Below are 16756 nucleotides of genomic sequence, written 5' to 3' on the forward strand. Positions count from 1 at the left end.
CAAACTGAACAGTGACATCTCCTTAGCAAATGATCTCAACTCCTTCTATGCGAGGTTTGAGGCTGTGAATAACAACACCAGCCTACAAACCACGGCAATGGGGGGGGGGGGGTCTGCTGATGGAGACTCAGTGTTCAGGGTAACAGAGCATGAGGTGAGACGGATCTTTAAAAAAGTGGATATCAGGAAGGCAGCAGGACCGGACGGCATCCCCGGCCGCGTCCTAAAAGTCTGTGCCGACCAACTGGCCCCGGTATTCACTGACATCTTCAACCTGTCCTTGGAACAGGCCGTCATCCCCACCTGTCTGAAGAAGTCCACCATCATCCCTGTACCCAAAAAATCTACGCCCGCTTGCCTCAACGACTACCGCCCTGTAGCCCTCACCTCCATAGCCATGAAGTGCTTTGAGAAGCTAGTGAAGGGCTACATCTGTTCCTCCCTCCCCATCAACCTGGACCCTCTGCAATTTGCATATCGCCCCAACAGGTCCACGGAGGACGCCATAGCCCATGTGCTGCACACAGCAGCATCACATCTGGACAAGAGGAAGGGGAACTATGTGAGAATGCTGTTCATCGACTACAGCTCAGCATTCAATACCATAGTCCCCTCCAAACTCATAGCCAAGCTCAGGGACCTGGGCTTGAACTATGACCTGTGCCAGTGGGTCCTGGACTTCCTGACGGGCAGACCCCAGGTGGTAAGAGCCGGCAACTGCACCTCCTCATCCATCACGCTCAACATAGGGGCCCCCCAGGGCTGTGTTCTGAGCCCCCTCCTCTACTCCCTGTACACACATGACTGCGTAGCACAGCGGAACAACAACACCATCATCAAATTTGCTGATGACACAGTAGTGGGGGGCCTGATCTCTGCCAACGACGAAAGGGCCTACCTGGAAGAGGTAGAGAACCTGTCACAGTGGTGTCAGGAGAACTGCCTCTCCCTGAACGTCAGCAAAACAAAAGAGATGATTGTGGACTTCAGGAGGTCGGGGGTCAAGGACTACAGCCCCCTCAGCATCGACGGGGCACCAGTTGAGAGAGTGAACAGTTTCAAGTACCTCGGAGCCCACATATCCGAGGACTTGACATGGACCACACACATTGACAGTGTTGTGAAGAAGGCACGACAACGCCTCTACTTCCTCAGGCGCCTAAGGAAGTTCCAAGTCAGTCAGAAGATCCTTAGGAACTTCTACTCATGTACAATAGAGAGCATCCTGACCGGCAACATCACCTCCTGGTTTGGGAATAGCACTGCACAAGACCGTAGCAGACTACAAAGAGTGACACGTTCAGCCGAACGCACAATTAGAGGGGGGCTTCCCACCCTCCAGAACATTTACAACAAGCGGTGCAAGGGGAAGGCTAAGAGAATTATTAAGGACTCGAGCCACCCGAACAACTGCCTCTTTGAACTGCTGCCGTCAGGCAAGCGATACCGGAGTCTTATGGCGAGCACAGAAAGACTCAGAAGGAGCTTCTATCCCCAGGCCATCAGGCTGCTAAACGAACAATAATCGCTAAACGAACAATAATCACTATGCAACAACCATCAAATGCACACAGCACACACACCCACACGCACACACACACTCACTCAAACAAACAACACACTGCAGCACCCACTCTCCACACTTTAGATCACACAAACACACTTACACTTTATATTTATTGATAAAGGATTTGCACTACAACTCGTACACCTACTGTGAATTGTACCTAAACTGCACCTTGTCCATTTATGCCTTGCACTATATAGTATTGTATATTAGTACACTGCACAGTATTGTATATTGTATGGTAACTACGTCGACGAACATTGTACATATGTCTAAACTGAACACTGTGACCTCTTTTTTTTTTCTTCTAATTTTTACTATGTTTTTATTTCATACTTATCTTGTCATGCACAGTCTCTGGAGCGCAACAGTAAGAAGCATTTTGTACAAAAGTATTCTGTACTTCTGTATGACAACTATTAAAGAAACTTGAAACTTGAACCTCTGCCAGCATGGTGTTTTTCTTCAGTGGAGGCCTCGGCTTGAAGCGCTGCCTGCACTGGGGACAACTGTAGACCTTCTTCTCAACATGGTCCCAGTAATATCCAATACAGCTGCTGCAGTAACTGTGTCCACAGGGGACTGTGACTGGTTCCTTAAGAAGGTCCAGACAGATAGAACAGCAGAACTGGTCCTTGTCGTTGTCCAACACAACCCCCTCCTGCTGTTCGGCCATTGTACCCACGTCGCTCTCTCTGAGGGCTGTCTACTCGACACGAGACCAAAAAACAGTTTCGTTTTCTCTGAAGAGGCAGTGGGAGAGAAGGGCCTCCCCTTCCTGGTTTCCTCCCAGGGGGCGGAATTTAACTCAACATAGAAAGTTAAGAATGTCTTTGGGGTGGTTTTAAATAATATAGGATGCAGACAGTAAAGACAAAACTTAATGTTTCCATTATTTATTTGGTTTCTTACACCGCCAAGCACCACATTTCATGTAATACAGTATATACCGAGAACAGAAGTGATTGTTACATAATAGGCATCATGTTTATAGCCTGTGTTACAGAGACACCTAGTGGTGCTCTTAAGATGTTGCATGTAAGTCCTGGGTGGGCATGCGAGGAGTATCCAGTTTGATCCGCGTTGGAGCTGAAATACATATTAATACACAGCAGGAGAAACGGAGAACATGAAGATCAAGATGATTCTGGTTCTTGTACCTTTATTCTTCTTCGTGGGCCTCGTCAACAGTTGGAATGAAGGTTAGTTTGATGATCTGCTGTGAGTCGTGACCAGGCATGCGTTGTTCATGGCACGGGGTACCACTCAGTGGTACCTCACTGAGTATTAAAGATTTGAGCAGAAGCGCGTGCACGCACATGCACGCGCTCGCGAGAACGCGCTGCGCTCGGCTCGGATCGTTGTGTTTACCTGCGGCGCTACCTCGCATTATCATAACAATAGCCGCTATAGGCTGGTGTCTTCAACCAGTCTGGGACTCTTTGTTCAACCCCCCACCCACCACCACTCACCCCCGGACAACAACACACTCTGCAAACAGCAGCAACCCGGGACATTCCATATCTACATCACAAACTTCGGGACTGAGTAGATAATTAATTAATCTTCTCTTTATTTTTATTATTTATATTAAAACTGAATCAAACCATAAACAAGGTTGCCTGTTGGGATGTTAGATCCTAATGTGAAAAACTGATTTTATATGTCTGCACTTTATGTGCTCATTTTATGCCTGTCTTAATTCTGTTGTGAAGCACTTTGAGCTGCAGTTTCTGTATGAAAGGCTAGGCTATACAAACAAAGTGTATTATTGTGCGCGAGGGAACATATGCGCATGCGCGCGGGGCCGCGCGTGCGTGTGCGCGCGCGCGTGCGCGCGGCGTCATTATCCTGCGTGGCGGCTCAGCCCATAATAACAACGCAACGCTGGTCGTGACGCAGCTCGACTGAACATAGTTGTTGGGAAATTAAAAACAATGACTGCAGAAACATTATAAAACGTACTGATTGATTGATTGAAAATTGTATTAACAGATTGCAGAATGGGTACAGTACAGTACAGCTCAATACATACAATTGTTAAGGGGATGCAGACCAGAGAAAGACTTTTGTCTTGTTTACATCAGGGTCCCCCATTTTCAATTCATCATAACATATATGACATGCATGACATACAGATAGACAGTACTGCTACATCTATACATTTATGACATACTAGATTTGCAAATGCAGTACTGTTTGTGATACAAAAAGAGTCCAGAAAAGAGAGTATATACATTTGACGTAGAAACTGTACATTGGAGGAGGTTGGGTAGGTGGGGGGGGGGGGGGGGGGGGGGCTGTACATTGGAGGTGGTTAGGTGGGTGGGGGGTTGGGTAGGAAGGGTGAGTGGGGGACACACACTGTACAACTGTACAAGCAAAACTGTACATTGGAATCTTGACGAAACCATACTTGGTCATTTACTGTACATTGGAGGGGGTTGGGTTAGGACATTTACAGGGGCCAGTTTCGAATTGCAGTCTTCCGTAGGTGTTCTTTGAGAGTGGTTTTGAAAGTGGGTAGTGATTCACATTCCTTTACAGCCTTGGGTAGGGTGTTCCACATCGATGTGGCATAACCGCAAAACGTGTTTAGTCCCTTGTTTGAGCCGAATCTGGGTTTAACATGATTTGTGGAGCTCCCTCTGGTGTTGTGATCGTGGTATTCACTGACCTTTGGGAAGTATTTTGACATGTACATGGGTACCTTGGTCGTGTAGTGTATCCTGTAGACCAGGCCCACTGCAAGTTGCTGTACTCTGTCGTCTACTCTAAGCCATCCTAGGTTGTTAAAGTGGGCAGGGGTGAGGTGGGTTCTAGGAGTAAGGTCAAGCAGTAGTCCGACCAGTTTGTTTTGAGATGTTTGTAATTTTGTTTTTAGCGCCGTTGAGGTGCTTTGGTACCATGGGTGCAAGCATAGTCGTAGTACCCGTGAATGAGTGCTCCTGTTAGAGTCTTCAGGGTATTCTCTTGTTTACCAGAGAGGAGATCCGGTAGAAGAATCTAGTTCGTTGGTTGACTTTTTTTTATTACATTGGATGCCATTCTGTCACAGGAGAGATTAGCCTCTAGGATGGAACCTATGGTATGTAATTTCATCTTTCCTTGTGACAATATTGTCACCCACTGTAACTGAGAAGCCATCGGTCCTGCTGAGTTTGTTATTTGAACCGAAGAGAATGGACTCTGTTTTGCCCATGTGTAATGATAGTTTGTTATCAGCTAGCCATATGCACGACATACAGATAGACAGTACTGCTACATTTATGACATACCAGATTTGCAAATACAGTACTGTTTGTGATACAAAAAGAGTCCAGAAAAGAGAGTATATTTGACGTAGAAACTGTACATTGGAGGAGGTTGGGGGGGGGGGGGGGGTACACTGTACAACTGTACAAGCAAAACTGTACATTGAAATATTGACAACCATACTTGGTCATTTATTGTACATTGGAGGGGGTTGGGTTAGGACATTTACAGGGACCAGTTTCGAATTGCAGTCTCCCGTAGGTGTTCTTTGACAGTGGTTTTGAAAGTGGGTAGTGATTCACATTCCTTTACAGCTTTGGGTAGGGCGTTCCACATTGATGGCATCATTGCGAAACGTGTTTAGTCCCTTGTTTGAGCCGAATCTGGGTTTAACATGATTTGTGGAGCTCCCTCTGGTGTTGTGATCGTGGTATTCACTGACCTTTGGGAAGTATTTTGACATGTACATGGGTACCTAAGTGGTGTAGTTTATCTTGTAGACCAGGCCCACTGCAAGTTGCTGTACTCTGTTGTCTACTCTAAGCCATCCTAGGTTGTTAAAGTGGGCAGGGGTGAGGTGGGTTCTAGGAGTAAGGTCAAGCAGTAGTCTGACCAGTTTGTTTTGTGATGTTTGTAATCTTGTTTTTAGCACCTTTGAGGTGCTTTGGTACCATGAGGTGCAAGCATAGTCGTAGTACCCTTGAATGAGTGCTCCTGCCAGAGTCTTCAGGGTATTCTTGTTTACCAGAGAGGAGATCCGGTACAAGAATCGAGTTCGTTGGTTGACTTTTTTTTATTACATTGGATGCCATTTTGTCCCAAGAAGAGGGTCTCGTCTCGTGTATTATTGGATTAGGACATTTACAGGGGCCAGTTTCGAATTGCAGTCTCTCGTAGAGTAGGGTTGGGCACCGAAAACCGGTTCTAATAGGAACCGGTTCCTAACTTCCGGTTCTGGAATTTCGATATTTTTTTTTTTTTTTTTTTTACTTTGTTAATTAATACCCTAGTTACAGTACAGCAACCAAATTAAACTGTATCAAGTCAACTGAAAATGTGAATAGTATGATTTTCTTTTTAAAATTTTCAAAAAAAAAAAAATCTCCTTCGAAATAAGCTGTGACCTGTTTTGACCTGCACCTCAAAGAATCGGAATCGAGAATCGTTTAGAACAGGAATCGATATGGAGAATCGGAATCGGAACCGGAATCGTTCAAATCCAAACGATGCCCAACCCTATCGTAGAGTGGTTTGAGTGGTCACGATGAATTGAAAATGGGGGACCCTGATGTGAACAAGATGAAAGTCTTTCTCTGGCCCCTTTAACAATTGTTTGTAATGTATTGAGCTGTACTGTATAGTGTATTGTACGGTACCCATTCTGCAATCTGTTAAATAAAGTGTTTATTCATTCACATGCTGCTAGAAAACCACTAAACCTTACCTGAACACACTACTACATGCTGCTAGAAAACCACTAACACTAAACCTTACCTGAACACACTACTACATGCTGCTAGAAAACCACTAACACTAAACCTTACCTGAACACACTACTACATGCTGCTAGAAAACCACTAAACCTAAACCTTACCTGAACACAATACTACATGCTGCTAGAAAACCACTAAACCTAAACCTTACCTGAACACAATACTACATGCTGCTAGAAAACCACTAACCACTAAACCTTACCTGAACACACTACTACATGCTGCTAGAAAACCACTAACCACTAAACCTTACCTGAACACACTACTACATGCTGCTAGAAAACCACTAACCACTAAACCTTACCTGAACACACTACTACATGCTGCTAGAAAACCACTAACCACTAACCCTAAACCTTACCTGAACACACTACTACATGCTGCTAGAAAACCACTAACCCTAAACCTTACCTGAACACACTACTACATGCTGCTAGAAAACCACTAACCACTAAACCTTACCTGAACACACTACTACTACATGCTGCTAGAAAACCACTAACTACTAAACCTTACCTGAACACACTACTACATGCTGCTAGAAAACCACTAACCCTAAACCTTACCTGAACACACTACTACATGCTGCTAGAAAACCACTAACCACTAAACCTTACCTGAACACACTACTACATGCTGCTAGAAAACCACTAACCACTAAACCTTACCTGAACACACTACTACATCTCTAACCCTGTCTCCTAGTTCCTGGTTATAAGTATCTCTCTCTAACCCTGTCTCCTAGTTCCTGGTTATAAGTATCTCTCTCTAACCCTGTCTCCTAGTTCCTGGTTATAAGTATCTCTCTCTAACCCTGTCTCCTAGTTCCTGGTTATAAGTATCTCTCTCTAACCCTGTCTCCTAGTTCCTGGTTATAAGTATCTCTCTCTAACCCTGTCTCCTAGTTCCTGGTTATAAGTATCTCTCTCTAACCCTGTCTCCTAGTTCCTGGTTATAAGTATCTCTAACCCTGTATCCTAGTTCCTGGTTATAAGTATCTCTCTCTAACCCTAACCCTGTCTCCTAGTTCCTGGTTATAAGTATCTCTCTCTAACCCTGTCTCCTAGGTCCTGGTTATAAGTATCTCTCTCTAACCCTGTCTCCTAGTTCCTGGTTATAAGTATCTCTCTCTAACCCTAACCCGGTCTCCTAGGTCCTGGTTATAAGTATCTCTCTCTAACCCTGTCTCCTAGTTCCTGGTTATAAGTATCTCTCTCTAACCCTAACCCTGTCTCCTAGTTCCTGGTTATAAGTATCTCTCTCTAACCCTGTCTCCTAGGTCCTGGTTATAAGTATCTCTCTCTAACCCTGTATCCTAGTTCCTGGTTATAAGTATCTCTCTCTAACCCTAACCCTGTCTCCTAGTTCCTGGTTATAAGTATCTCTCTCTAACCCTGTCTCCTAGTTCCTGGTTATAAGTATCTCTCTCTAACCCTGTCTCCTAGGTCCTGGTTATAAGTATCTCTCTCTAACCCTGTCTCCTAGTTCCTGGTTATAAGTATCTCTCTCTAACCCTGTCTCCTAGGTCCTGGTTATAAGTATCTCTCTCTAACCCTGTCTCCTAGGTCCTGGTTATAAGCATCTCTCTCTAACCCTGTCTCCTAGTTCCTGGTTATAAGTATCTCTCTCTAACCCTAACCCTGTCTCCTAGGTCCTGGTTATAAGTATCTCTCTCTAACCCTAACCCTGTCTCCTAGGTCCTGGTTATAAGTATCTCTCTCTAACCCTAACCCTGTCTCCTAGGTCCTGGTTATAAGTATCTCTCTCTAACCCTGTCTCCTAGTTCCTGGTTATAAGTATCTCTCTCTAACCCTGTCTCCTAGTTCCTGGTTATAAGTATCTCTCTCTAACCCTGTCTGCTAGTTCCTGGTTATAAGTATCTCTCTCTAACCCTGTCTCCTAGGTCCTGGTTATAAGTATCTCTCCCTAACCCTGTCTCCTAGTTCCTGGTTATAAGTATCTCTCTCTAACCCTGTCTCCTAGGTCCTGGTTATAAGTATCTCTCTCTAACCCTGTCTCCTAGTTCCTGGTTATAAGTATCTCTCTCTAACCCTGTCTCCTAGTTCCTGGTTATAAGTATCTCTCTCTAACCCTAACCCTGTCTCCTAGTTCCTGGTTATAAGTATCTCTCTCTAACCCTAACCCTGTCTCCTAGTTCCTGGTTATAAGTATCTCTCTCTAACCCTAACCCTGTCTCCTAGTTCCTGGTTATAAGTATCTCTGTCTCCTAGTTCCTGGTTATAAGTATCTCTGTCTCCTAGTTCCTGGTTATAAGTATCCCTGTCTCCTAGTTCCTGGTTATAAGTATATATCTGTCTCCTAGTTCCTGGTTATAAGTATCTCTGTCTCCTAGTTCCTGGTTATAAGTATCGCTGTCTCCTAGTTCCTGGTTATAAGTATATCTCTCTGTCTCCTAGTTCCTGGTTATAAGTATCTCTCTCTAACCCTGTCTCCTAGTTCCTGGTTATAAGTATCTCTCTCTAACCCTGTCTGCTAGTTCCTGGTTATAAGTATCTCTCTCTAACCCTGTCTCCTAGTTCCTGGTTATAAGTATCTCTCTCTAACCCTGTCTCCTAGTTCCTGGTTATAAGTATCTCTCTCTAACCCTGTCTCCTAGTTCCTGGTTATAAGTATCTCTCTCTAACCCTAACCCTGTCTCCTAGGTCCTGGTTATAAGTATCTCTCTCTAACCCTGTCTCCTAGTTCCTGGTTATAAGTATCTCTCTCTAACCCTGTCTCCTAGTTCCTGGTTATAAGTATCTCTGTCTCCTAGTTCCTGGTTATAAGTATCTCTCTCTAACCCTGTCTCCTAGTTCCTGGTTATAAGTATCTCTCTCTAACCCTGTCTCCTAGTTCCTGGTTATAAGTATCTCTCTCTAACCCTGTCTCCTAGTTCCTGGTTATAAGTATCTCTCTCTAACCCTGTCTGCTAGTTCCTGGTTATAAGTATCTCTCTCTAACCCTGTCTCCTAGTTCCTGGTTATAAGTATCTCTCTCTAACCCTAACCCTGTCTCCTAGTTCCTGGTTATAAGTATCTCTCTCTAACCCTGTCTCCTAGTTCCTGGTTATAAGTATCTCTCTCTAACCCTGTCTCCTAGGTCCTGGTTATAAGTATCTCTCTCTAACCCTGTCTCCTAGTTCCTGGTTATAAGTATCTCTCTCTAACCCTAACCCTGTCTCCTAGTTCCTGGTTATAAGTATCTCTCTCTAACCCTGTCTCCTAGTTCCTGGTTATAAGTATCTCTCTCTAACCCTGTCTCCTAGGTCCTGGTTATAAGTATCTCTCTCTAACCCTAACCCTGTCTCCTAGGTCCTGGTTATAAGTATCTCTCTCTAACCCTGTCTCCTAGGTCCTGGTTATAAGCATCTCTCCCTAACCCTGTCTCCTAGTTCCTGGTTATAAGTATCTCTCTCTAACCCTGTCTCCTAGTTCCTGGTTATAAGTATCTCTCTCTAACCCTGTCTCCTAGGTCCTGGTTATAAGTATCTCTCTCTAACCCTGTCTCCTAGTTCCTGGTTATAAGTATCTCTCTCTAACCCTGTCTCCTAGTTCCTGGTTATAAGTATCTCTCTCTAACCCTGTCTCCTAGGTCCTGGTTATAAGTATCTCTCTCTAACCCTAACCCTGTCTCCTAGTTCCTGGTTATAAGCATCTCTCTCTAACCCTGTCTCCTAGTTCCTGGTTATAAGTATCTCTCTCTAACCCTGTCTCCTAGGTCCTGGTTATAAGTATCTCTCTCTAACCCTAACCCTGTCTCCTAGTTCCTGGTTATAAGCATCTCTCTCTAACCCTGTCTCCTAGTTCCTGGTTATAAGTATCTCTCTCTAACCCTGTCTCCTAGTTCCTGGTTATAAGTATCTCTCTCTAACCCTAACCCTGTCTCCTAGTTCCTGGTTATAAGTATCTCTCTCTAACCCTAACCCTGTCTCCTAGTTCCTGGTTATAAGTATCTCTCTCTAACCCTGTCTCCTAGTTCCTGGTTATAAGTATCTCTCTCTAACCCTGTCTCCTAGTTCCTGGTTATAAGTATCTCTCTCTAACCCTGTCTCCTAGTTCCTGGTTATAAGTATCTCTCTCTAACCCTGTCTCCTAGTTCCTGGTTATAAGTATCTCTCTCTAACCCTGTCTCCTAGTTCCTGGTTATAAGTATCTCTCTCTAACCCTGTCTCCTAGGTCCTGGTTATAAGTATCTCTCTCTAACCCTAACCCTGTCTCCTAGTTCCTGGTTATAAGTATCTCTCTCTAACCCTGTCTCCTAGTTCCTGGTTATAAGTATCTCTCTCTAACCCTAACCCTGTCTCCTAGTTCCTGGTTATAAGTATCTCTCTCTAACCCTGACTCCTAGGTCCTGGTTATAAGTATCTCTCTCTAACCCTGTCTCCTAGTTCCTGGTTATAAGTATCTCTCTCTAACCCTGTCTCCTAGGTCCTGGTTATAAGTATCTCTCTCTAACCCTGTCTCCTAGGTCCTGGTTATAAGTATCTCTCTCTAACCCTGACTCCTAGGTCCTGGTTATAAGTATCTCTCTCTAACCCTGTCTCCTAGTTCCTGGTTATAAGTATCTCTCTCTAACCCTGTCTCCTAGGTCCTGGTTATAAGTATCTCTCTCTAACCCTAACCCTGTCTCCTAGTTCCTGGTTATAAGTATCTCTCTCTAACCCTGTCTCCTAGGTCCTGGTTATAAGTATCTCTCTCTAACCCTGTCTCCTAGGTCCTGGTTATAAGTATCTCTCTCTAACCCTAACCCTGTCTCCTAGGTCCTGGTTATAAGTATCTCTCTCTAACCCTGTCTCCTAGGTCCTGGTTATAAGTATCTCTCTCTAACCCTGTCTCCTAGTTCCTGGTTATAAGTATCTCTCTCTAACCCTGTCTCCTAGTTCCTGGTTATAAGTATCTCTCTCTAACCCTAACCCTGTCTCCTAGGTCCTGGTTATAAGTATCTCTCTCTAACCCTGTCTCCTAGGTCCTGGTTATAAGTATCTCTCTCTAACCCTGTCTCCTAGTTCCTGGTTATAAGTATCTCTCTCTAACCCTGTCTCCTAGGTCCTGGTTATAAGTATCTCTCTCTAACCCTGTCTCCTAGTTCCTGGTTATAAGTATCTCTCTCTAACCCTGTCTCCTAGTTCCTGGTTATAAGTATCTCTCTCTAACCCTGTCTCCTAGGTCCTGGTTATAAGTATCTCTCTCTAACCCTAACCCTGTCTCCTAGGTCCTGGTTATAAGTATCTCTCTCTAACCCTGTCTCCTAGTTCCTGGTTATAAGTATCTCTCTCTAACCCTAACCCTGTCTCCTAGTTCCTGGTTATAAGTATCTCTCTCTAACCCTAACCCTGTCTCCTAGGTCCTGGTTATAAGTATCTCTCTCTAACCCTGTCTCCTAGTTCCTGGTTATAAGTATCTCTCTCTAACCCTGTCTCCTAGGTCCTGGTTATAAGTGTCTCTCTCTAACCCTAACCCTGTCTCCTAGTTCCTGGTTATAAGTATCTCTCTCTAACCCTGTCTCCTAGGTCCTGGTTATAAGCATCTCTCTCTAACCCTGTCTCCTAGGTCCTGGTTATAAGCATCTCTCTCTAACCCTGTCTCCTAGGTCCTGGTTATAAGTATCTCTCTCTAACCCTGTCTCCTAGGTCCTGGTTATAAGCATCTCTCTCTAACCCTAACCCTGTCTCCTAGTTCCTGGTTATAAGTATCTCTCTCTAACCCTGTCTCCTAGGTCCTGGTTATAAGCATCTCTCTCTAACCCTAACCCTGTCTCCTAGGTCCTGGTTATAAGTATCTCTCTCTAACCCTAACCCTGTCTCCTAGTTCCTGGTTATAAGTATCTCTCTCTAACCCTGTCTCCTAGGTCCTGGTTATAAGTATCTCTCTCTAACCCTGTCTCCTAGGTCCTGGTTATAAGTATCTCTCTCTAACCCCGTCTCCTAGGTCCTGGTTATAAGTATCTCTCTCTAACCCTGTCTCCTAGTTCCTGGTTATAAGTATCTCTCTCTAACCCTGTCTCCTAGGTCCTGGTTATAAGTATCTCTCTCTAACCCCGTCTCCTAGGTCCTGGTTATAAGTATCTCTCTCTAACCCTAACCCTGTCTCCTAGGTCCTGGCAGTGTGCTGCTGCGTGACGTGCAGGTGTTGACGTTGTACCACGGTCGTTACACCACGGCCCGGCGCTCCAGCCCCATCCCTCAGCTGCAGTGTGTCGGCGGATCTGCAGGCTGTGGGGCGTTCGCTCCCGAGGTCGTGCAGTGTCACAACAAGGGGTCGGATGGCGTGGATGCTCAGGTACAGAGTTAGGGTCTCGGGTACAGAGTTAGGGTCTCGGGTACAGAGTCTCAGGTACAGAGTTAGGGTCTCAGGTACAGAGTTAGGGTCTCAGGTACAGAGTCTCAGGTACAGAGTTAGGGTCTCAGGTACAGAGTTAGGGTCTCAGGTACAGAGTTAGGGTCTCGGGTACAGAGTTAGGGTCTCGGGTACAGAGTTAGGGTCTCGGGTACAGAGTTAGGGTCTCAGGTACAGAGTTAGGGTCTCAGGTACAGAGTTAGGGTCTCGGGTACAGAGTATCAGGTACAGAGTTAGGGTCTCAGGTACAGAGTTAGGGTCTCAGGTACAGAGTTAGGGTCTCGGGTACAGAGTCTCAGGTACAGAGTTAGGGTCTCAGGTACAGAGTCTCAGGTACAGAGTTAGGGTCTCAGGTACAGAGTTAGGGTCTCAGGTACAGAGTTAGGGTCTCAGGTACAGAGTTAGGGTCTCGGGTACAGAGTCTCAGGTACAGAGTTAGGGTCTCGGGTACAGAGTTAGGGTCTCGGGTACAGAGTTAGGGTCTCAGGTACAGAGTTAGGGTCTCAGGTACAGAGTTAGGCTCTCAGGTACAGAGTTAGGGTCTCAGGTACAGAGTTAGGGTCTCAGGTACAGAGTTAGGCTCTCATCTCAGGTACAGAGTTAGGGTCTCAGGTACAGAGTTAGGGTCTCGGGTACAGAGTATCAGGTACAGAGTTAGGGTCTCAGGTACAGAGTTAGGCTCTCAGGTACAGAGTTAGGGTCTCAGGTACAGAGTTAGGGTCTCAGGTACAGAGTTAGGCTCTCATCTCGGGTACAGAGTTAGGGTCTCAGTTACCCAGGTGGGGTATCTCCTGGGCCTTTCTGTGTGGAGTTTGCATGTTCTCCCCCTCTGTGCTCGCAAGGGTTTCATACAACAGAGCAGTCCGTCGCTCTAACATACAACAGAGCAGTTCGTCACTCTAACATACAACAGAGCAGTCCATCGCTCTAACATACAACAGAGCAGTCCGTCGCTCTAACATACAACAGAGCAGTCCATCGCTCTAACATACAACAGAGCAGTCCGTCGCTCTAACATACAACAGAGCAGTGCGTCGCTCTAACATACAACAGAGCAGTGCGTCGCTCTAACATACAACAGAGCAGTCCATCGCTCTAACATACAACAGAGCAGTCCGTCGCTCTAACATACAACAGAGCAGTCCGTCGCTCTAACATACAACAGAGCAGTCCATCGCTCTAACATACAACAGAGCAGTCCATCGCTCTAACATACAACAGAGCAGTCCGTCGCTCTAACATACAACAGAGCAGTGCGTCGCTCTAACATACAACAGAGCAGTGCGTCGCACTAACATACAACAGAGCAGTCCATCGCTCTAACATACAACAGAGCAGTCCGTCGCTCTAACATACAACAGAGCAGTGCGTCGCTCTAACATACAACAGAGCAGTGCGTCGCTCACAACAACAGAGCATCGCTCTTAACACTGAGTTTCTTTACAAAGTACAGTTTTGAATTACAACAGAGCAGTGCTCTTAAATTATAGTGCATAGGAGGTAGTGAGATATAATTTGCATAGAACCGACATATGAATTTGATTGGAAGAGCCGGCAACTGCACATCCTCATCCATCACGCTCAACATAGGGGCCCCCCAGGGCTGTATTCTGAGCCCCCTCCTCTACTCCCTGTACACACATGACTGCGTAGCACAGCGGAACAACAACACCATCATCAAATTTGCTGATGACACAGTAGTGGTGGGCCTGATCTCTGCCAACGACGAAAGGGCCTACCTGGAAGAGGTAGAGAACCTGTCACAGTGGTGTCAGGAGAACTGCCTCTCCCTGAACGTCAGCAAAACAAAAGAGATGATTGTGGACTTCAGGAGGTCGGGGGTCAAGGACTACAGCCCCCTCAGCATCGACGGGGCACCGGTTGAGAGAGTGAACAGTTTCAAGTACCTCGGAGCCCACATATCCGAGGACTTGACATGGACCACACACATTGACAGTGTTGTGAAGAAGGCACGACAACGCCTCTACTTCCTCAGGCGCCTAAGGAAGTTCCAAGTCAGTCAGAAGATCCTTAGGAACTTCTACTCATGTACAATAGAGAGCATCCTGACCGGCAACATCACCTCCTGGTTTGGGAATAGCACTGCACAAGACCGTAGCAGACTACAAAGAGTGACACGTTCAGCCGAACGCACAATTGGAGGGGGGCTTCCCACCCTCCAGAACATTTACAACAAGCGGTGCAAGGGGAAGGCTAAGAGAATTATTAAGGACTCGAGCCACCCGAACAACTGCCTCTTTGAACTGCTGCGGTCAGGCAAGCGATACCGGAGTCTTAAGGCGAGCACAGAAAGACTCAGAAGAAGCTTCTATCCCCAGGCCATCAGGCTGCTAAACGAACAATAATCACTATGCAACAACCATCAAATGCACACAGCACACACACCCACACGCACACACTCACTCAAACAAACAACACACTGCAGCACCCACTCCACACTTTAGATCACACAAACACACTTACACTTTATATTTATTGATAAAGGATTTGCACTACAACTCGTACACCTACTGTGAATTGTACCTAAATTGCACCTCGTGTCCTCGTCCCATTTCTCCATTTCTGCCTTGCACTATATAGTATTGTATATTAGTACACTGCACAGTATTGTATATTGTATGGTAACTACGTCTATTCTGCATCGAACATTGTACATATGTCTAAACTGAACACTGTGACCTCATTTTTTTTACTTCTAATTTTACTATGTTATTTTATTTCATACTTATCTTGTCTTGCACAGTCTCTGGAGCGCAACAGTAAGAAGCATTTTGTATAAAAGTATTCTGTACTTCTGTATGACAACTATTAAAGAAACTTGAAACTTGAAACTTGAAAGTAGGTAGGGTAAGAATAGTGCAGGTAAGGCACAATTTGTCAGGATATCCCTGATGTTTCATTGAAATGCCTGAGCAAAGAGATAGGTTTTAAGCTGTCTTTTGAAGATATCTAGTGAGTTGGCTTCCCTGATGTTTTGGGGTAGTTAGGTCCCTGTCCATTTAGAGCTTTGTATGTAAGGAGAAGGACCTTAAAGTCAATTCTAAATGTTACAGGAAGCCAGTGTAGAGCAGCTAAGACTGGACTACTGTGCTCTCTCCTTTTGGTTCTGGTTAGCAGTCGGGCTGCAGAGTTTTGGATTAGCTGAAGCCTCTCTGTGGTTTTCTTAGGGAGACCTGTGAAAAGTGCATTACAGTAGTCTAACCGGCTAGATATGAATGCATGAATGAGCTTCTCAGCATCGTTTTGATTAATAAATGGTCATACTTTTGCTATATTTCTGAGATGGAAGAACGATGTTTTCGTCACTTTGTTAATATGAGAATTGAAGTTCAGTTCTGAATCTATGATAACCCCGAGACTAGTGACCTCAGATTTGATCCAATGGGTGGAACAATGGTGGAACAAACTACCCACCCCAGTTAGGACAGCCGAAACCCGTCCAATCTTTTGCCGTCGACTAAAGACGCACTTCTTCAATCATTATCTGAAATAAAAAAACTAAAAAAAAACTCTAACCTTAACTAACCTTACTGTCATGCACTTGTCCTAATAAACTAACCTACACTGTAGCACTCAACACTTTGATGAACATTGTTACTCAGCTGATAGAGTTGTGCCCTTCCTGCTGTCTTGTTGTACAGAACTTGTAAGTCGCTTTGGATAAAAGCGTTTCAGCTAAATGACTAAATGTAAGACTGACCTGGACAATGTCTCCCTCTCTCCAGTGGGAATGTAAGACCGACATGGACAAGGCGTTACGCTTGGGCCAGGTGGAGGTCAGCTGTGAGGGGTACAATCATCCAGACGACCCCTACATCCTGAAGGGCTCCTGTGGGCTGGAGTTCACCCTGGAACTCACCCAGGAGGGGAAGCACAGGCCGGGCGGCTCCCACGGCTCCAAGGGCTTCGGAGGTGGGATGGTGGGATGGAGGGAACACATGTTTTCAGAATTTTGATGCTTACGGTTTCAGTTTGATTCTTTGATTATCGATTCTTTACACAGCTTGGTTTGGTCAGAAAAATACTGTTTATTTCAAAGTTGTAAACAATAAAAATTAACCTTAACCTCTTTAGCCCGAGTGGTC

General features: G+C 45.3%; 2 protein-coding genes across 2 annotated transcripts in view; one reads left to right on the forward strand and one right to left on the reverse strand.

Annotated features, from left to right (window-relative positions):
• The window catches only part of LOC311237580 (E3 ubiquitin/ISG15 ligase TRIM25-like), a 37440-nt gene extending 35180 nt beyond the window's left edge, over positions 1 to 2260 (reverse strand). Inside the window, exon 1 of the mRNA XM_084338423.1 lies at positions 2010 to 2260. Within this exon, the coding sequence (XP_084194549.1) occupies positions 2010 to 2243 (234 nt within the window). The 5' untranslated portion in view covers positions 2244 to 2260. The remainder of the gene's footprint in view (positions 1 to 2009) is intronic.
• A 374-nt stretch (positions 2261 to 2634) lies between these two features.
• Positions 2635 to 16756, forward strand: part of LOC311237586 (store-operated calcium entry-associated regulatory factor-like) — a 59226-nt gene continuing 45104 nt past the window's right edge. Inside the window, exons 1-3 of the mRNA XM_084338425.1 lie at positions 2635 to 2769; positions 12409 to 12593; positions 16397 to 16583. Coding sequence (XP_084194551.1) covers positions 2697 to 2769; positions 12409 to 12593; positions 16397 to 16583 — 445 coding nt within the window. The 5' untranslated portion in view covers positions 2635 to 2696. The remainder of the gene's footprint in view (positions 2770 to 12408; positions 12594 to 16396; positions 16584 to 16756) is intronic.

This window comes from Notolepis coatsorum (genome assembly GCF_963971535.1).
Source record: "Notolepis coatsorum genome assembly, contig: SUPER_11_unloc_1, whole genome shotgun sequence".
Lineage (NCBI taxonomy): Eukaryota > Metazoa > Chordata > Actinopteri > Aulopiformes > Paralepididae > Notolepis > Notolepis coatsorum.